At 43.3% G+C, this 22,732-nt stretch overlaps 1 protein-coding gene across 2 annotated transcripts in view; it reads right to left on the reverse strand.

Annotated features, from left to right (window-relative positions):
• Nucleotides 1-22,732, reverse strand: part of LOC122172105 (uncharacterized) — a 160,530-nt gene that overhangs the window by 22,634 nt on the left and 115,164 nt on the right. Inside the window, exon 15 of one of the 2 annotated variants that reach the window (XM_065581672.1) lies at nucleotides 19,132-19,247. In XM_065581672.1, coding sequence (XP_065437744.1) covers nucleotides 19,149-19,247 — 99 coding nt within the window. In that variant the 3' untranslated portion in view covers nucleotides 19,132-19,148. Of the gene's footprint in view, nucleotides 1-18,904; nucleotides 19,248-22,732 lie in introns of those variants that run through there. The other variant, XM_065581671.1, reaches the window with a different exon arrangement.

Raw genomic sequence — 22,732 nt, forward strand, 5'->3', positions numbered from 1 at the left:
TGCTATACAATGAATGATGAATACAGTGATATCCTATGTTTACAGTTCATTTAAATGTTAAGATGTTCTTTTGATCTCTGAATTAACAGAATACAGCATAGACAGGGAGTCTTTGATTACATTGCTGATCTCTACCAATATATATGTAAATAGACAAAAACACAAACATTATCTACCCATATGTTTTTAAGGGTTGAATCTGAGCCATTTATCCTGCACGATGCTTAACCCTTTCTGGTCAGGTGTCACAGAGACAAAGTCGGGAATTTGAGCCAAGGGTGAGAGCCAGGTTATTTGGAGTGAGATAAGGCAGGAGCAGGGCTAGAACAAGACAGGGGCAAGGATGGGAACAAGCAGGCGGATGATCTATCACAGCCATGGGTAAATACTTTGGCCAGCCAGCACCCTGCTGGTGGTGGTGGTGGTCTTAAGGGCAGGTCTGCTGACCCCGCAGCCATTTAGGTGGTTGGCCCAATTGTGCTTAATAGATTGCCTGAAGGCTAAGATATCACATAGTCTAGCTGCAGGTCCTTGCTCCTGACACATGGCTAGCTTCTGTAATCAGGGAATTTGCTGTCTATATGTAGAGGGGATTATAGTTAAGGGTAAGATTTTGTCATGGATATTTTTAGTAAAAGTCAGGGACAGGTCACGGGCTTCAGTTAAATAAAAATTAACTGAAGCCCGTGACCTGTCCCTGACTTTTACTAAAAATATCTATGATAAAATTGGAAGGGGCTGGGCAGCAGCGGGGTGGCTGGGAGCTCCAGGGCCCCCACCATTCAGTGGGGGCTCAGAGCTCCAGGGTTCCCCTTCCCCTCACAGCGGAGGAGAGCTGCAGGTCCCCCTGCCCCCTCCCCAGCAGCAGGGAGCTGTGGGAATTCCCCTGCCACCGCTACAGTAGGGAGTTGCTGGGGTCCCCTTGTCCTTCATCACTGCTTGTCCACCTTCTACAAAGAGTGATATTATCCCCAAGACGTGTCATAGACAATATGGCCCAGGAGATAAGAACATGAAAATGTTCCATATTGGCTCAGAACAATAGGACTCCCAGCCCAGTATCATGTTTCTGACAGTGGCCAGTGTCAGATGCTTCTGGCGGTTGGAGGTTTAGGACATCCAGAGCATGGGGTTGCATTCTTCACCATCTTCACTAAGAGACATTGATGGACCTATACTCTGTGGTCTTACCTAATTCTTATTTGAACCCTCTGATGGGGTGGGCTAAGCCAAGAGGCTCCCTGCTGGAGACCTCAGGGTCCTTCCACACTCATCCCAGGTAAGAAGCAGTGGAGAGGTCCTCCAGCAGGCTAGAGTGGCTGCAGGGGAAGCAGCTAATCAGGGCCTAGGAGGGCCATATAAAAGGAGCTGCAGAACAGAGCAGCAGTTAGCTGCTGCTTGGAGCTGAAGAAGAAAGGACTGCATGCCTAGCTGGCTGAGGGAACTACAGCACAACAGGCAGATAAGTGGGGGCAGGAACCAGGAAAGTGAGTGGCTCCTGGCTGGCTGCTAGGATGGAGCCAAAGACAGTTTGCTAGCAGGGACTGGAGGAGCATTGAAGGAGCTCCTGGCTGGCTGTGGGGACTGAGTCTGGGGAGAGCCATAGGAAGATAGTGTCCCTAGGGGGGAAACCCTGGGGATAGGGCCCCGTACCAGGACTTGGCTGGTTTAAAGACCATGGACACACCCAACTTGTGAGAGGTGGGTGCTGACCTCGTTACAAACCCATTTATACTCTTGGTCTTCACAACATCCCATTGCAACCCACCCCACAGGTTGATTGTGTGTTATATGAAGAAATACTTCTTTTTGTTTGTTCTATACATGCTGCCTATTTATTTCATCAACTCTTCACACTCAGCTTTGGACTTAACTATCTAGAGTAGTTTTGTATCATCTACAAATTTTGCCACCTTGACCATTCACCCCTTTTTCCAGATCATTTATAAATATGTTGAACAGCACAGACTCCAATACAGATCCTTGGGGGACCCTATTATTTATCTTTCTATTGTAAAAACTGATAATTTATTCCTGCCTTCCTTTTGCTATCTTTTAACAAGTTATTGATCCATTTGAAGACCTTCTCTCTTATCCCATGACTGCTTAGTTTGCTCATCTCAAACCAAAAACCCCTGTAGACAATCCTGTAATAAACAAACTTAAGATTTATTAACTCGCATTTGTCTTCTTAGTCATTTACCAGGTTAAAACAGGAAACATACACACACAAATGAGTTAGTCTTAGATTTAAAAAGATAATATAATATAATAATAAGCAGCTCTATATGTCCTCTAGGGCTGACCTATGCCAAGCAGCATGTGGATCTCTTGTTTATGTTTAGGAACCTTTGCACCTCCGAGTCCAGACAGAATAAAGAGACCCAGTTTCTCTTTGTCAGGGATTTTTATTCCCTTGTCCTCAGAATCCAAGCTGATGAGATCAGTTCATGTGTAGATGTCACCTGCCTGGAGCTAGTAAGGAATGCAGTCAACAAGATCTCTGTCCTTTGATGCTTACACAGTGCCTCATTTGCCTTCAAAGGGCCACCTTGTGTGTAGGAGGGGCTTTGCCTTAATTAATGCTTCTTCTCCTGTTTGGTGAATTACACAATTAGAGGTTTACAATGCAAACATGCAATAGAACTTTGTATCATGGGATACAGATATTATTAGTAGGATTAATACATGCAGCATCCTACAAGTATTCCATAAAGTCAAAACACTAAACACATTCTGATAACACTAATATCTATTTTTAAAACACTAACCCACAGCTAAGCCAGATTCATAGAATCATAGAATATCAGAGTTGGAAGGGACCTCAAGAGGTCATCTAGTCCAACCCCCCTGCTCAAAGCAGGACCAATTCCCAGCTAAATTATCCCAGCCAGGGCTTTGTCAAGACGGGCCTTAAAAACCTCCAAGGAAGGAGATTCCACCACCTCCCTAGGTAACGCATTCCAGTGTTTCACCACCCTCCTAGTGAAATAGTTTTTCCTGATATCCAACCTGGACCTCCCCCACTGCAACTTGAGACCATTGCTCCTTGTTCTATCATCTGCCACCACTGAGAACAGCCGAGCTCCATCCTCTTTGGAACCCCCCTTCAGGTAGTTGAAGGCTGCTATCAAATCCCCCCCCATTCTTCTCTTCTGGAGACTAAACAATCCCAGTTCCCTCAGCCTCTCCTCATAAGTCATGTGCTCCAGACCCCTAATCATTTTTGTTGCCCTCCGCTGGACTCTTTCCAATTTCTCCAGCTATGCATTTAGTTATTCATTGATTTCCAGCTATGCATTTATCAGTGTTCCGTGGCATGAGTTGGCACCTGGTCTGCCAGCATCACAGGTGACCTATACCCAGTCAATATGAGGACAGTTGAAATCCCCCGCTATTAGTGCATTTCTGCCTTTGCAGCCTCTCTAATCTCTCTGAGCATTTCACAATCACCATCCAGGTCAGGTGGTCAGTAGTATATTCCTACTGCTATTACCTTATTGTTCAAGCATGGAATTTCTATCCATAGAGATTCTATGGTACACTTTGATTCATTTAAGATTTTTACTTTATTTGACATTATGCTTTCTTTTGCATATTGTGCCACTCGCCCACCAGCGTGACCTACTCTCATTCCTATATATTTTGTATTGGTATTACTGTGTTCCATTGATTATCCTCATACCATCAAGCCTGTCTTATCAATATCGTCATATCTTCTAGTTCATACAACTTAGTATTCAGACTTCTAGCACTTGTATATATAATATGTCCATATGTATAACATTATGTCCATATTCAGTTGCTTGCCTTCATGTATTCCCAGTGTTGACAAAGCCATTTGTAGCTTTCACACGTTAGCAGGTCAAAGTAAAGACTGTGGGGGAGTTGAGGGTTTACCTCAACCTGCTAATGTGGAAAAACTACAAACTGCCCTGTCTTCACTAGGATTTTACCGCATACTAGCTAACATGAGTGAAGAACACACCCTTTTCCCTACTAAAGACAAGGCCATTGAAAGTTCAGAGGCTGATTTAAGCAATAGGTTATATACCACAGTGAGCAGATCTACAATTTCATATTTGAGTTTCTACAGAACCTTGGATGAATATCATCTGGTTCTGATGACTTATTATTATTAGATCTTTAAAGGTATTTAGACACAAAAAGATTCAGCTCGGCACTTTTGAAAATCTCACTGGGTGCTTATCAGCATCTTTAGGTTCTAAATATTTTTTAAAATCTGGCCTTTAGATACTTCTGAAAAGGTTACTGTAGATCAGAATCTGACCTTTGATATGCAGGCCTCTCTCTAACTGAGTTAAAACTGACCCCAGACAAGATTTGGTTTCAGCACAAACCTCTGCATGGCCCTTTCCACATCTTTTGCAATATTTCACCCTTACAGCATGATGTGCAGATCAATACACTTAAGGTTCCTAATTAAATTCATTTGCTATTTGATTAAGAGTGTTTAAGGGGCAAACGTTCACCACAGCAAGAAGGATGTTGGTTGGTCCTGTTTGTGACAGCGTGGCCAGCTTCCTCCTCCTCCCCTCACCTTTACCTCCACCTGCATGGGAAGAGCCTTTAGTAATGACACTTCATGACAGGTAAACTCGCTCCCTCTTTCCGTCTGTGCATCCAATCTATTTTTGCATCTGAAGCTACACTAAAGAGTAAGGGCCCAATTCTGCCCTCAAACACATCTGTTCTGCTCCCACTGGAAACAGGCCAAATCGATCACTGACTTAGATAGCCTAGTACGTTAGGATTGCTTGGGCTATAAATGGGAGTTGGTGTGTCTTCCTGAGGACAGGACTGGCTCCAGGGTCTCTTTGATGAAGCCTCTGATTGCTTTTCACATTTCCAAAGTTTGAAATAGTTGACTCTAGGATGCCTTATGCAGGGCCAGGTTTAGGGGCAGGCGACTGCCTGGGGTGCCAGGCTTGGGAGGCACTAGGCTGGGGCTTCTGTTTTTTGTTAGAGATAAAAGGGAAAATAGAATGTTTGAAGTAAAATGTTTCAGGAATTCCATATGTGGGTTCATTTTTCACTAACTTCCTAGAATCTTCTGGACTTTTGTGGAATCTTCCAGACTTTCTGAGAACTGTATTTTTAATTTGCTTATATATGGCATGAATAAATACAGATTTACAGATCCTATTGTGCAAATTTATCTTGTATGACAGGGAAAAATCATGCATGCAAATTGTGCATCAAAGTCATGAAATGGGCTACAAATGCAATAAAAAATAAGGTATTCAAAAGTTTAACAAATGGAGAGGTGGGGCACTGAAGATGCTCCTCTCCTGGGGTGCTATTTGGTCTGGGGCCAGCCCTGGCCTTGTGTCTCCTTCACCCACAGAGAATGCTAAGGGCTCGGTCCTGCAAAGTACTAAGTAATCCTGCAGGTTGCTGAATGCCCTCAACTCCTATTAAAGTCAGGGTGTGTTGAGGACATTCACTACTTCAGAGGGGTGCTTGATACCTTGCAAGACTCAGCCCTAACTGCAAAAGATCCCAGAGGGGGCACTAGAATGATATTGGATTCCCTCAGTCAGTAACAATTAATGCATCACCTACCTTGTTTACCTTTTCTCAAGGGCGAATATGGCTAAAAAGAAGTCCACATGGCTAATGTCTGCTGTCTCAGACCAAAGGTTAGTTGCAGATTTAAAATGCCCTGGAGGAAAAAATGTTGCACACATAATATATATAATAATTAATCCATGGATCTAAAAGTCTTCCCGTTAATGGAAAAGTCCTGCCGCTTACAGAATCGTATCAAGAAGCTGATGCCATAAGCAGCAGGCAAATCCTCCTCTGCAACCAAGATTTAAAATGGCAACAAAACTATTTGATAGAGTGCTAGACAGTGAGAGTAGAAGGAATATATTCTGTGAGTGCATGCATGAGAGAGAAACCGAGATGGAGACAGAGAGAGACATACAAACACCACGCCACAACATTCAGATAGAATATACGTGATTCCAAACAAACACTCGTTCTGACTAGGCTGCTCTGTCTCAGTCACACCCTGCCCTCCATGACTGTATATTTTTCCATTTAGGGTGGACACAGCAGCACAGGTATTGTAAGCTTTCTACTGTACAAGTTAACAGTACAGTAGAAATGCCTAATGATATGCCTTGCTCAGTGATTCCTCATCTTAAGGTTGAAACACTACTCCAGGTGGGGCATGGAGCAGAGGAGCAATGAAGACATGGAAAACTCCATAACCCTGGATCCATCCTCAAATGAAAATTGCAGGTACAGTAGTAAGCCGTTCTTCAGGAGACACCCAAGCCGGTGAGATCAAATGTACATGACTGCAATAGAATCATATGGGCTCCGACAACCTTGGGCCAGCAAGCTGCTATCGCCTCCTTTTGGGTCACTACAGTGTAGGACGAGGCAAAGCTATTCCTTTCTGCCCTGTTTTGATACCAGCCACACAGGCCTTTCCAAAGGACTGCAGAGAATGTGATGCTGACACATTAGATTAAAATGTCTAGGTTTCATGTAGGATTCCTTAATGCTTTGCAAGAGACGTCTAGAGTATATTCGTTCTGGATGGTTTAGCACCCAGTTCAAGTCACTTGCTAGAATCTTTTCCCTTTGGAAGCCAGCAAGTGAATATATGCAGTTTATGGAAATGTTCTCAGAATTTCATGAGGTTGGCATTGAAATGATCCCCGGACTGCTTCTCAAAATTTTCATGAATTGCTAAATACAAGAAAATGTAAATAATGGCCAACTTTACTGTGATTAATTTGGCTCATTATCATAACGTACTAAAACATTGGTGGTGGGATTATCAAATGCACTCAGTGTTGGCCTAAATCTGCTCTCACTGACGACAGTGTGAGTTTTACCACAGATTTTAGTGCTGACCAAGTTAGGCCGATACTGAGCATTCTTGAAAAGCCCAGCCTTGAGCAGCATCCATGTCTTCCCAATGTTAGCCCCTCACTAAAAGGTCACTGCTTTTGTAATCACCTCATTGAGATTTTAACATCTTGGGATCATGAAACTTGTGGAATTAGTTTAAACAGAAATTATATATCTCTTTAGTGTTCACCTAATGCTTCCCTACCTTACAATGCCAGCCCAGAAAGGAGACTAGACACACAAACAGTGGAGTAAGAGAAGTGTTTGAAGAGAGACCTAGCAGATATCTACAGGATTTGAAAACATTTCTGAGGTGGGAATACCATGACTCTCATTTTGCCCGTGCACAGTACACTCATAAACAGTATTACTATTTATGTATTGGTTTCAGAGTAGCAGCCGTGTTAGTCTGTATCCGCAAAAAAAACAGGAGTACTTGTGGCACCTTAGAGACTAACAGATTTATTTGAGCATAAGCTTACAGCCCACTTATATTTATTACTATAGTTCCTAGGAGCCTTGGTCATGTACCAAGATCTCATTGTGCTAGGCGCTGTACAAAAAGATGGCCCATGCTCCAAGGTGCTTACAGTCTAAGTATAAGATGGGACAACAGATGGATACAGACCGCCCAGGGAGTACAAGGAAACAATGAGACAATACTGGTCATTTGTTAAGATTTTGTCGTGGTTATTTTTAGTAAAAGTCATGGACAACTCACAGGCAATAAACAAAAATTCACAGGAGCTATGACCTGTTTGTGATTTTTACTGAGTGACATACGAGAAAGCACAAAGGTGCTTGTTTGAAATCATAGCAAGTGGGCAGTGGAAGGTGGAAACATGTTCTTTGGCTGAAATGTAGAGATTTGCAGAATGGAGCTGGCACTGTTGAAAGTGTGCATTAGAGCTGAGCAAAATATTTCCTTGAAGTTTGACACACTCATAATTTTCCCCTTTACAAGTTTGCTTCATGCACTTGTTCCTCTGAAGTTTGTAACACTCAAGCAGACCTTCTGAATGCTGTGAAAATGTTAATGGGGATTCAAGGGTTGGCTGGCTTCCGTCACGTAGTTCAAGCCAGATAGTTCATTTTCTGATCCCCTGTCTTGCTGAGCTTGTTCCAAGGGTTAGTGTAACTCACTGGTCAGTGTGTGTCATGTGTTCCCCGGTGAGCAGATGATGTGAAGCCTTTAGATACAGAAACACATGCTTTTAGATGGAGGTGCCTGGTTCTGTGTGCCAACCAAAATGGCAGTTATCACATCAGCAGAAGCCATTTTGACTTCTTTTCTCAGTGGCAGAGTGTTCTGCCTCTGAGCCAGTCAGGGAAAAAATGTTGCTGTTATTTTTCAAGTTTTTGCGCCTCTAATAATTTTTTTAATTATACAGCCTGGGAGTTGATTTCTTTTTCCCCGGTATTTGTGATCCTAATTAAGCCATGCATTTATTATTAACACTGCCTCCTATTTTATATGGGGGAACAGCCCTTAGAGAATCTGTTCTGTTGCAATGTGACCCCTGAGGCCTCGTGTCTGTCTAATTATTGAGGCCTGCCTGTATTCCCCTCAGGCACTGCCCTGTTTAATCCCCATCATTTATACAGCCTGGGAACAGTTTCTTTTCCTAGTATTTGAAGTTGAAATTAAGCCTTATGTTTATTATTAGTGTTTCATTTCACATGGGGAACACAGGCCTCATGAGGAAGATCAGAGAGCTCTTCTGCTCTGTTGTAGTATCAGGGGCATTCCCCACAATGTGGATAGGTCAGCAGCGAAAAGCATAAACAGGAGATAGTTCTAAAGTAAAAAAAAAAAAAAAAAATACAGCGCTTCTCCCAACAGGCCCTATTACCCAGGGGCCACAGTAGGGTTTCACACAAGAAAGGACAAGTCTCTGAATTGCTGCTCAGAGCTGTGGTTCCAAACTTAATTGGGAGCAACCAGCAATGAGGAAGGTACCTGTCTGAGCCAGAGACTGGAGATGCGGGCTGTCCACCAACAAGATGGGGCTGCTACTAAAATCAGACAACAGGATGCCACTGATGTGTCACTTCATCTTGAACTGGATGATCATGCCGGCAGGCCTGTCGAGAGAAATTTTGGGGCTCTGCTATATCATGTTCACTGGGGTCCCACTCTCTCCCATTTCACTTTATTCACACAGACGTTGGACATTTTGTGGAAGCTCTGAGCTTGGGACCCTGGTACAATTGTTCTTTCCCGCCTTGTCTCCACTGCATGCTGCGATGGAGCCTTTGGATGATGAGACGGTGGGGAAGTGTCAGTTGGGTACAGATGAGGAGCAGCAGCCCAGTATTAGTGGCCATGAGGAGGCTACTGGTAGGAGGGAAGTCTTTTCATCCACAATTTCTGTACTGCCAGGAAAGAGCCTGTACTGCTCCGAAGGCAGAACAGCAACTGCAGCATCATCATTTTGATGATGATATTGCTGTGCTGGCCTGGCTGATATCCCTTCTTTGTTTTCTCCTGTCTCCTCATCACCACTGTTAGTGTCATGACACCAGTAATGGCAGCAGCCTGGGGAGGGGACGCTCGCTCATTTAAAGCCCTAGGGCTGAATCAATACAGTGTACTGATCAGATACAATGGAGCTGTTCTGTGTGTATGAATCCAATTGTACCTACACTTCCTTGTCCAAACTTTGCTTGTTGCTTTTTTGGCCATATTGCTAGCTTTGTTGTCTGTGGGCTAACACTCCTGATCTGTGTCACTGTGTCTTACTCGCCTGTATCCGACTGCTGACTCTGTATCCTCTATCATACCTACTCCAAGGACTTTAACTCAAGTGCGTTATGAAAAATTACTGCAAAAATGGCACGTTTTCATTAAAGGAAGCTTCTCACTGCATGTTCCCAGAGTCACATCAGCTTATTTAACTGACAACAATATTTCTCAATACTTTTTAGTCCTGTCTGCTTTTCAGAACTAAGGTAGAGGGAGCTGGACTTTATTCTGGTTGGCTCATCATTGACAGAATTGCTAACTAAGCTCCAATTGCAGAATAATACATCACGGGTGATGGTGCTTGAGCCAGAAAACACACACACACACACACACACACACACACACACACACACACACACAGGTGGAGTTTGCAGAGCTGGCAGTTACAGAAACCATCTGATCACATTGATATGGAAGCCATCAAGAGACAATAAACTTGGAAAATCACGGTGCCATTTTTACAGTCACATTATAGAGTTGAGCAGCACTTTAATGCCAAGCTGACTAAAACGTTGGCACTTGTTTACTGGCGTCTTCACTTGAGGAAGCGTGAGGCAATGGCAATTCACCTCCCAATCACAACAGGCATGTAGATCAGTTGTTAGAGCACTGACTTGGGGATGGGGGGCATTGGGTGAATTTGAGGAAGGCGATTTTGAAGAGAGAAGGGGTGGGAAGGTCACTACTACCACAGCATCCAGAAGGATGCCACCACATGTACGTGTAGTTTCCAGAAATCACATGGTGCTTGTGATCTGTTTTACAAGTTTAGGGAGACAATAGTTGAATGGTCAGCCAGCTCCTCTGTCTGCTGGGAGGTGCTTGATGATGGGTTTGTCCAGAGTCCCTGCTTTGCACACAGCATGCTTACCCTACCCCTAGAAAAGGATTTAAGGAAATTGGCAATTTCTGCTTGAAATTTCACAAGCACAAAGCGTTGACCCAAAGCAGAATTTTACCTTTTTCACAAGTATCATTGCAACTATCACCAATGAAAAGAGGGTGGGGAGTAAATTTACTATGCCATGTTACTGTTCTTTTTATTATTTAATTAATAAACACCTAATAAATTATAACATTTCCATTATTCAAATAAAACGAACGATAGCATGAAAGGATGAAACAAGAGGAACCATTAATGATCCTCACTATAAAGTTCTACTCTCTGTCTTAGGTACTTACAGGTCTCCATTACTGTAGTATCGAAGCACCTCACAATATTGAATGTATTTATCCTCACAACGGGCCTGTGAGGCAGGGCAGTGCTGTTATCTCCATTTTACAGATGGGAACTGAGGCACAAAGAGAATAAGTGACTTGCTTAAGGTCACACAGTAAGTGTTTGGCAAAAGAGGGAATTGAACACAGGGCTCCCAAGCCCATGTCCTAACCACTGAACCATCCTTCCTCTCCTGTAGATTGTGTCCTCACTTGATTCCCTGTTCAGCATGAGCCTAACTTTTTTGAAGTTTGAATAGGATGATAAAGTATTCAGGGAAGAACAGGCTGGATTTTGATCTGGTATGTTGTGTTCAGACCAGCTCTTCACCTTGAGAAGACTTATTGATAAAGACATAGCATACCAGCAGAAGATGGTTTTTATCTTCCTTGATTTTATGAACGCATTTGATAGCATCCACAGAGAAGCTCTCTGGAAGATACTGAGATACTATGGAATCTCACCAAAATTGCATCAAATTCTTTGCTATAACAAGTCTGTATACTGTGTCAGGGCAGGTTTCAGAGTAGCAGTCGTGTTAGTCTGTATCCGTAAAAAGAACAGGAGTACTTGTGGCACCTTAGAGACTAACAAATTTATTTGAGCATAAGCTTTTGTGGGCTACAGCCTACTTCTTCAGATGCATAGAATGGAACATATATTGAGGAGATATATATACCCATACAGAGAGCATGAAAAGGTGGGAGTTGTCTTACCAACTCTGAGAGGCCAATTAAGTAAGAGAAAAAAACTTTTGAAGTGATAATCAAGATAGCCCAGTACAGACAGTTTGATAAGAAGTGTGAGAATACTTACATGGGGAGATAGATTCAATGTTTGTAATGGCTCAGCCATTCCCAGTCTCTGTTCAAGCCTAAGTTGATTGTATCTAGTTTGCATATCAATTCCAGCTCAGCAGTTTCTTGTTGGAGTCTGTTTTTGAAGCTTTTCTGTTGCAAAATTGCCACCCGCAATTTTAGGGCAGAGAACAGAGACACAAAACAGTTTTCTAAGATTGCTATCGGTGTAAGACAAGGTTGTGTACTATCCCTACTTCTGTTCTGCCTTGTGTCACCATGCCTCAGTGGGTCACAACTGAGAATACCAAATTCAGGACAAGCTGTTGAGAAATAGGGCAGACATATCCCCAAACTGGTGGTTATTCTCCCATAAGATATACCAAACCACCAACAAAAGTAAACTTCTCTCTCACCACACTGGCTAAAAAGCAGTCAGAAATGTAGCCTCCTTAGATATTCCAGTCCTCGATTCAACACCCAGATACTAGACTTAATGATGAGTGGTTATTTTAAAACCAATTTCATCAACCAAAGGGTTCTTCTGATCCCAAAGGACCAGCCACATAGCCAGGTCACTATATAGCTCAGATTTTATCCAATAATCACTATGTTGCCAATCCTTTAGTATCTAATATCTAATAGAATCATAGACTTTAAGGTCAGAAAGGACAATTATGATCATCTAGTCTCACCTCCTGCACAACGCAGGCCACAGAATCTCACCCACTCACTCCTGTGACAAACCCCTGACCTATATCTGAGCCACTGAAGTCCTCAAATCATGGTTTAAAGACTTCAAGGTGCAGAGAATCCTCCAGCAAGTGACCCACACTGCAGAGGAAGGCAAAAAAAAAACCCAGGGCCTCTGCCAATCTACCCTGGGGGAAAATTCCTTCCCGACCCCAAATATGGCAATCAGCTAAACCCTGAGCATGTGGGCAAGACTCACCAGCCAGACACCCAGGAAAGAATTCTCTGTAGTAACTCAGATCCCACCTCATCTAACATCTAACCCATCCCTTCACAAGCCATTGGGCATATTTACCGCTAGTAGTCAAAGATCAATTAATTGCCAAAATAGGCTATCGCATCATACCATCCCCTCCATAAACTTATCAAGCTTAGTCTTGAAGCCAGATATGTCTTTTGCCTCCACTACTCCCTCATAAAAGACTAGAAAGACATGTAACCCTTCTGCCAGGCAGAGCCAGCAGCAACAGGACCAGATTCAATATCTAGGGGTTCCTTTCCATCAATACAACACAGAACCAGCTCGAGCCCCGACCCCGGAACCTGGGAAATTTACACACCACCCCTGGGCACCTCTGAGAGGAAATACTACTCCACTCACAAGCACAGAATCTGAGTGTAGAAAAGAAACTTTTTATAAAGGGAGGGAAGTAACTCGGCATTAATTTTGGAAAACACTGCAAACAGGATTCATAAACATAAACCATGAGCAAAGACCCATCCCTAAGTAAGTTGGGCAGTGTCCTTTTCCCCTCACATGCTTAAGTTCAGCAACCTAAAAGTCCCTTTAATGTGCCCGTCCCTTCTCTGCACCCCGCTCACAGTTGCTGTCCTTGGTCAGTGCAGACCCAGAGAGTTCAGAGGTGCAGCTACAGAGTTCACCCCCCACCCTGTGCCTCTCTGCCAGCTGCCCTGCACCCTCCAGCCACTCATTTGCCAGCTGACTGTCAGTCACCTTCTGCTGCCACCTGCCTTTCTACTGTGACCTCTGCACATCAGTCTCAGTGATTTTCAGCTCTTTGCAGGCTGGGCAGAGGCACTGCCCTCCTCTCAAGTGATTTCAGCTCTGATTAAAATATTATTAAATTATTAAAATAACAAGAGGTTCCTAATGAAGCCTATTTAGCTCTTTCTTTGAAAAGTGGGAAGGAACAGGTTAAACCAGACCAGGAGGAACCCTTAGGAATGGGTTACACTCCTCCTAACTAAGCCACCTGTCTCCACCTCTCTTACCTTCACAGGGCTCTGGCATTCAAGCCTCTGGCTTAACAAGGTCCTTTCAGTTGAGGGTGCCCCCCCTTGTTTGGAACAGGTTAAGCACAGTCCTGCTTCTCCGTATTCCTATAATAATTACAACACTGGTAACAGCATTTCACTGCCCCTGCATTCAGTACTAAAGTGATTTGTAAACCAACATCAGCCAAAGTTGATTACTTTGAGAAAAACACCACTCTATCTGCTGGATATCTCAGCAGAGCAGGAGCAAACTGTATTTACAGAAACACACCCAAAGTTTCTCCCCCTCCCAGCTAGCTGTCAGGGAAGCTTTCATTCAGTTCATTTCGACCAGGGGCTCTCAAACTGGGGGTCAGGACCCCTCAGGGGGGTCACATGATTATTACATGGGGAGTCGCGAGCTGTCAACTTCCACTCCAAACCCCGCTTTTCCTCCAGCATTTATAATGTTATAGGGGGGGTTGCACTGAGAGGTTTGCTATGTGAAAGGGGTCACTAGTAAAAAAGTTTGAGAGCCTCTGATTTAGACCCTTACAGACATTTGAGTCTAGAAAGAGGGTTATGTGAGTCCTGAAGTCCATTATAAACTGAAAAGATTCCTTGATCCTGCAGAAGTCTAGAAAATCTTGTGCATTGTTTTATGGTAGTAAACCACACCCAGAAGAGAGCAGTATAGAGAAAACACCAGATGGTTTGTCTTGATGTGAGATTGGAAGGCAAACTGAGGCAGTGGGTGGCCCCAAAAACCGGCTGAGTAAATCCTGCTACATTCCTCAATCACATACCATATATACCATTCCCCTTTCATATTCCCTCCCAATGGTTATCTGGAATCCAGATGGAAAAAGCACCAATGAATACAAATTAGTCAGTTGTGGCACTTTTTTATTAAATTTACCCCAAAGTTGGCTACAAATGGTTGCTGAGACTGATGAAAATAGAGCTCCTAAGTCTTTTCCATAAACCTCACCTTCCCATTTTGGAGCATTGTTACCTGTTTGGCTTGACATTAGTCTAGTGTAAGGGCAAACTTCTGTTTGCCTATCTGTATGTAAAATCTCTTCACTGCTTTGCTTTCTCCTCTCATCGCGCAGAACTCCTATTGATGAGAGTGGCAGATCTGCGCTTGTTGAAATGACAGAATATTAGAGATGTGATCCATCATGCAGATCTTTGCACAGAATTTTTGCCTTAATTAGGTTTTCTTAAAATTAATCTATAATAAACTGCATTTACTAACAGGATATTTATTCCAAAAAATGGTTTCCTGTAACGTAGTGACTGTATCTTTAGATCAGACATTTGTAAAATAGACTATTTGGGTAATAAGAATTTAATGAAACTTCCTTCTCCCGTCCCCTCCTTTGGAGGACATTGAATTCAACAGGCTTAACTCTGACAATGACTGATGTCTCACAAGAGATGATTTGCATGGAAAACGCTGGGGTCTCATTTTAGTTCCCATGACAAAACAGAACAGTGATTTTTATCATTTCTGATCCATTTATATTCGCCTGGAGCTATGTGACACAATGGTAATTCTTGTGAATGCAGCAATTCATCAGCAGCAGTTCATCCTCTACATAAGTGGCATAACTTTGACTGCTATGATAAGCTATGGGTGTGACAATACCGTATGTGTAAACCTGCTTCACTAGGGGAAAGGTCTAACTGATCACCTATTTCCTAGAAAGAGTGATTATTTTGTACAAGATGGTTATTTAGGTGGAAAAGAGGATGCACAGACCTGAAAACAATGCCTTAATCACTTTGCCAATCTAGTAATAGGCGAACTTTTTATATTACAATCTTTCTCAGTGGCATTTGTTCCTTCTGCCTAGTAAGACACCGAGTTAGCAAATTACTGCTATGCAATTCTTCTCATTCTAAGACACAGCAACTCGTAGGAGCTTCTAGATCTGGTTAAAACCTTGTCTGGTTCAGACAGTGTCTGGATTCAAGTTTACATGTGAAATCTGTTATAGCACGAGTTAAAAAGACCCACCTCGCGTGAACCAACCAACCAAACAAAAAGTTGCAGAAAGGTCAAGCAATGCTAACGTATAGCTTCTAAAAAGAGAGCTCATTAAATACACTTGCATGTTAAATTTATTATCCACACAGGCATTTTTAAAAATGTAAATAATCAGCCCCTGGATCAGGGGTCAGCAACCTTTCAGAAGTGGTGTGCCGAGTCTTCATTTATTCACTTTAATTTAAGGTTTCATGTGCCAGTAATACATTTTAACGTTTTTAGAAGGTATCTCTCTATAAATCTATATTATACAACTAAACTATTATTGTATATAAAGTAAATAAGGTTTTTAAAATGTTTAAGAAGCTTCATTTAAAATTAAATTAAAAAGCAGAGCCCACCGGATTGGTGGCCAGGACCCGGGCAGTGTGAGTGCCACTGAAAATCAGCTCGTATGCCACCTTTGGCACACATGCCATAGGTTGCCTACCCCTGGCCTGGATTATAAAGATTTATTTTTTTAAAGGTCTAGTTTCTAAAAGTCTCTTAGTGCAGCTCCCTCTTTACTGACAGTTACTCTTCTGTAACAGACAAATTTCTGGATGGGCAAATCATTCTTAACAACCCAAATAAATTTGTTAGTTTCTAAGGTGCCACAAGGACTCCTTGTTGTTTTTTCTTAACAACCCTGTTACTGAAGTTAGATTTTAGGCAAGAGGTAAAATTTTCAAATGCACTGAAGTGAATTGAGCTCCATTTTCAAAAGTGACTTAAGGCCAGATTTTAAAAGGTATTAGAAGCAGATAGTGGGATTTGCAAAACTGCCTAAGAATCTAATTCCCACTGAAATCAATGAGTGTTGGGTGCTAAGTCCCAGATCCTCAAAAGTATTTAGGTGCCTGGGTCCCATAGGAGTTAGGCATCTAAATAGTTGTGAGGATCTGGGCCTTAGGTACTTCTGAAAATGACACTTAAGCTCTTATGCCACTTAGGCACTTCTGAAAATATTACCCAGGGTTCATTTGTGTGCTGTCTGTAACCTACTGTATCCGACTTCTCAGAAAGAACCAGACTGGAAGGCCAATATAGACAAATATTCATATTTCAAGCCATTAATGGTTACAGGTCCTGCTTCTCTTCTAAAAGGATTTTTTTAAAGTAATAAACTTTCAGAGGAGAATAAAAGCAGTCAGGTTCCTATTTTGACCAGTACAGAACACCAATCTAATGGGTCTTCCTAAAGCACGAATGCCTAATCATGTGCTAATGTGAGTGGATGCTTCTGAAGTACAGCTTTTATTTCCACTGGACACATGCAGGGCAAAGGAGGCAACCTTCTTGATTTCAATAATCTCGCTCTCCCCCGTTTTGAAAAACACAAGCAGAATTATAATGTTGAAATAACTTTTCTGCTCTCTCGCTCTCTTGGTGGTTTAGCAGACTGGTATAATAACTTACTATATGCACCGGATAATGCCACCGACAACAGTTATGACTGATGGGGGGATGAAGGCTTGTCCTTGTTTGGGTTTTTTTGTGCTGCTGTTTACTGTTCTTGAGAATTAAGACCCTATTATTATTAAATCTGACGTTCAATTCTATTACCTTATGCACATGCTTTAAATATCTCTGTTTCCCAAATGCTCACAAACACCTTGTTTCTTTTAAATCTTCTCTATCATTAGGGACAATTGGAGTTTTAACAGTATCAGTTTCTCCCCCATATAGTAATGGGGTTCACTTATCTTACCCATAAGCACTAAAATTCGTCTGTAAAATTATTATCCTACCTTGGGCACAAACAAACATGTGGGTGGTTTCACTGCTTAATGTAGCCCCTGCTCTAAGGAATGGGAAAAGCAAGAGCAGTGGATGTCAAGAGAGAGGTATGTTAGCAGAGCTATATGGGGAAGCATTCCCAGCTATCTATGCTTGTCATTTGCTTTGCTCAAATCATGCGGGTTATTAGTCCTTCCCTTTCGTATGCACCAAAATAGCTCAAAAGTATTTATTGTGAATAAAAGCCTGATTTTACAGATTCTAGATCTTCTGACTGTCAGTCATAGCCCTTGCAAATTGCCTTCCTCCCTCCACCCACATCTTCAGGAGTAAAGTTAGGTGAAATTGTCAGACAATTTATTTATTTATTTTTTTGCCAACAATTGTAGATTTGAGTCAACTGAAACATTTTGCCAATTCATGTTGAACTCTTTTAGCTGAAAAAATAAACTCCAAAGACGTCAAAACATTTCATCTCAGCATTTTGAAAATGAAATGATGCCACTTTGCATTTCGAATTTTACTTCAATATTATTTTTAAAAAATTAAAAAAGGAAATACAAAACCTCAAACAAAATGTTTCCTTTTAGGTCAAACCTGAAACAATTGTTTTTGATGCTTTTGGTTCCTCCACCAAACTGGAAAAAAAAAAAGAGTCCATTAACGGTCCCTGGTTTGCCACAGTGTGAACTGACTGTTACAGGATTTCTCAAACCAGGTTTTAATAGAGCCACCTCCCATTTTTTACCACAGACAACTTCCCTTTTCCCATCCCTGTGGCGCATTAGGAAAGGATCTAGTGCATTTTTAATGTCTTTTAGCAGCTAGAAAGAAGAAGGAACTAGCAGGATGTGACCCACCAGCTCTGCAGACCAGTGCCAACTACTTTCCAGACCACTAGAAGTCCTTGGAACACAGCTAGAGACCTCCACACTATTATAATTAGTTATTAATACTATTTACTCTAAAATGCAAAACAATACATTATTCAGCAGCTGTAAAAACTTTATGTGAAACCTCACAGAAATTGCTTAGACAAGCTGTCCTTGAAGCTCATTAGTATTGGGCCTCAATAAGACCCCAGTCAAGGACTGGAAGATTTGGACTGCTATTTCTATTCCTCTAATTCTTCCATGTTTGCTCTGGTTGCCAGTGCAACAATGCTCAGTATTTATATTAGGAGGTTTTGATTTTTGCCTTGTTGAAGGCATTCTGGCTCCTGGATATTCTGCCTGAGCTGGGATTTACTTTCTGTCTCCCTCCCGTTCCCTGCAGTTTGCCTCCTGCTGACAGATGATCTTTCCCTAGCTGAGGTATTTTTCTCCAAGTGTGAAATTGATTCCAGATGACAACTGAGTGTGTCAATCACTTTCCACTTTTGTCATCTTCAAAGACTCCTCTCCCCCTTATTTAAATTGTATTTTCATAATTGAAAATTGCTTTCAGATGACTTAATGAATTCTTGCATTTTATTATTCTCTGAAAGGAAAGGAAATACTGCAGGATTCAAATGAAAGCACTTTTATAGGGAAGCGTTTGCATCAAGCTACTTGAAAACAACAACAAAAATGTCTGCATCATATATTTGTTTACAAACACATACAACAAAAAAGGAAATTGGAGGAGTGGTAGAAAAAGCATCTTTCCCCCATGCAATATATATTTTTTAAACAAGTATTAAATTATATTTTGGTGAGGATATTTTTTAAAGCTTCTGAATACTTGACATTACCAGCAACTTCAAAATGGCTAATGTGGTCCATGGATCAGCAGAGATTTGTATGCTTTCCAGTTCATATAGTCTTGCATCTTTTTCTCCAGCATCTCTTTAGAAGGATAAGGCTGAACCTGGAAAACATAAATGCTGATGGTAAAATATACTGTGTAATCTCTATTAGCTATCCACAGCTAATCTTATGACAGTAAGTAGAGTGAGGCATACACTGCTTTCATATGACTACACAGCAGTATCATTGATCACTGGGGCTTGAAATGCAGACTTGCAAAGCAGTAGGAAGATAAATACAGATGGGCTATTAAACCATCCAAAAGCTTTGCATTATAGTGATTGTTGTGCAAAAGAGTTTTCCCGAATACATATGCAGTACACCAGTGCATTATGGGAATATTTAGGATTATATATTGAATTGAGCTACTGTTTCTTTATATTCTATTTATATTGGATACCTAGTGGGTATCCAAACTTGAAACTAAGTATCTCTCTTCAACTGAATGGAGGTCTCACAATGTTTCAGGATGCTGCTTTCATTTTTTTATACAGCCAGACAGTGAGATGACATGTTCAAATAGACTGAGCATGTGGCTAAGAGCCAGGAACTCCTGAATTCTAATCCTGGATCTCAGAGCAATTTGGTGGGGCCCATTCTCTGCTCACATTTACATGTGAATCTGGAATAACTCCACTAAGGGCAATGGAGTTAACACCACTTTTATCCCGGTATAAATGATGTCAGAATCAGGACCACCGTGTTTGTCTAGGCAAGACACCTTATCGTCGCCTTGAGACAGATTCTGATCTCACTTACACTGATTTTCCAGCACTATGGGACGGATTCTCAGCTGCGGGGGCACTTTGCCAATGAAGAACTGACATAGTGTAGTAAAGCTTCACCACACCCCCTCCCAAGCCAAAACTGCATAGCTGCAACCTAGTGGTGGCACAGATGTGTCGTTATGAAATTCCCCGATGCCAAGAAAATTCTCTATTGGCGATTTGTGGCTGGACTATGACCCCCTTACACACAATGAGGCTATTACTGGGCTTGAAAATATAGCCCTGGAACTGTTTAGGGTTTGGTGGACTTACTCCTGGTTTAAATTCATTTCAAAGCCAGGCCTTGTCCAAGTTTCCACATCTATAGTAAAGGGAACACAAATATTTATCTACCTCACAAGGACGTCATGTGGATAGATTAAGTAAGAGCACACTGAAACCACAGAGCCCTGTGGAAGTGCTATTATTATGTTGCAATGTAATCTACTACTACCCAAATAGCTGAAAACAATTAGTTGATGGATTTTCAGATCTGGCAATGCATATCTGGGCCACTGCATTTACAGCACAGAAAATGACTCACTTGAGTAATCTGCGGACTAGGTTCAAGTGAATACATCTTGTAGGGTTACCATATTTCCACAAACAAAAAAGAGGACACTGGGGGGGGGGGGAAGCCCCGCCCTAGCCCCGCCCCATCCACTCCCTCCCACTTCCCACCCCCTGACTGCTCCCCTCAGAACCCCAACCCCCCCTGCTTCTTGTCCCCTGACTGTCCCCTGCTGAGAACCCCCTACCCTAACTGCCCCCCCCCAGGACCCTACCTGTCCCCTGACTGCCCTGACCCTTATCCACTCGCATGGGTGGCAGGGTTGTAGAAATTTTGGTGGTGCCCAGAACCCCCCACCCCACCTGCCTAAGGCTCTGGGAGGGGGGTTGGGTGGGGGGAGGAGGTCTGGGGTGCAGGTCCTGGGCTGGGGATTAGGGTGCAGGAGGGGTGCAGGTTCTGGGATAGAGTTTGGGTGCTGGGTGCAGGCTCCGGGCTGGGGCAGGGGGTGGGTGTGCAGGAGGGGGTGAGGGGTGCAGGCTCTGGGATGGAGTTTGGGGGTGAGAGGCGGTGCAAAGGGAGGGGGTGCAGGCTTTAGGAGGAAGTTTGAGGGCAGGAGGGGGTGTGTGGGAAGAGGGAGGGGGATTGGGAGGGAGTTTGGGGATAGGAGGGGATGCAGGGGTGAGGGCTGTGGGTCTGGGGATGAGGGGTTCATGATGCAGGAGGGGGCTCAGGGATGGAGCAGAGGATTAGGGTGTGTGGGGATGAAGGCTGGGGGGTTTGGGGTGTTGGAGAGGCTCAGGACTAGGGTGGAAGGGCAGGGTAAGGGCAGCCTGTCTTCCCATTAGTGGATGGGGGCACTAGGACCCGGGGGCAGCAGACAGCAGTTGTCTGCGTGTACTGTCAGAGCCAGCACAGCAGACAAGGGAGAGGCAGACAGGAATGGGGGACCCACGGAGGGGGGGGTGGCAGGTGGAGGCTGGGGACCCATCCAACACTCCCCCACTCCCTGACTGCCCCCCCCACTCCTCTTACCATTCTGGCTCCACGTGGGTCCGTTTGTGTGTTACACAGGACTACAGAGAGAGGGAGGGGGAAGCAGGGGAGGGCTCTGGCTGCTGGAGGCCAATGGGAGTGGGTCAGTCAGCCTAGCCGCCCAATCAGCAGCCACACTCTGCATGGAAGGGAGGGAGGGAGGTGAGGGAGAAAAAAACCCCGGACATTTTAACCTTGTTACCAATTCCTCCCGGACGGCTATTTAGAGACGCAAAAGCCGGACATGTCCGGGGAAATACGGACGGATGGTAACCCTACATCTTGGCTTCTTATTCTCTGCCAGCTTGTCACAATCTATCAAACAAGGAGCTACACCTTTTTCAAATAACCTTTCCTTAAATACCATGGGTGAAATTCCGCACTGTGCCCCTTAGAGATGCAGCACCGATCTCCTAGGAGTGGGAGGGGGAGAACTAGTTTAATATCCTACCAATCCTGGGCTGCTTTGGTGGCCTCCAACATAATTAAGACAATCCGGGGCGCCTGTTCCGGTAGCATCCCAGGGCTGTCTGTTGGGTCACAGCACTGCCTACAATCGCTGCAGCACTATCTGCTGCAGCTGCACCCCCAGCACACCTCTACAACACAGCTTGCATGAGGGGCCTCAGAAGGCAGCTGTCTGTGGCAGTGCCTGCACTATGGGACTTCTCCCCCAGCCAGGCCCAGGGCCCCATTATGCACCTCCAGTCCTTTTACCCAGGCCTGAGGCTCTCATCCCACATTTATAATAATGCTTTATGTGGACACGCACAAGTACCAGGAGGCTGCTTTTGATAAGTGCATTTTGCAATGGAATCCTGTTTGCTGGGAAAAGCTGAATTGGGGCAGGTCACATGTCACAGCTCACTTCGCCCACTTCCATTCCTGGAGAGCCTATGGGAATGCAGGAGCACTCATGCAAATTTAAATTTGCCATTAGGTTTGCAGTGAGATTCAAATGTGGTAAAACTGTGTTCTTTTGAACCCAAACCTTTTAACATATCAGGCCCCACCAAATCGATAAAGATTGCAAATTCTTTTGGAAGTAAACTGGGAAGGGTTTGCACAGCTCCAGTAATCAGTGTGTTGAAAGGTCCCTTAGCTGGCCTGACAACATTAGCCTGCACTGGTAGCCAATGTTGTGTGGCATGTTATTAAACGAATAGTTATTGATTAATAAATTATGGGAAAAGAGCATAGGAATATTAGTTCAAAGGTAGCAGGAGTCCCATCTTG

This window comes from Chrysemys picta, chromosome 1 (genome assembly GCF_011386835.1).
Source record: "Chrysemys picta bellii isolate R12L10 chromosome 1, ASM1138683v2, whole genome shotgun sequence".
Taxonomy (NCBI): domain Eukaryota; kingdom Metazoa; phylum Chordata; order Testudines; family Emydidae; genus Chrysemys; species Chrysemys picta.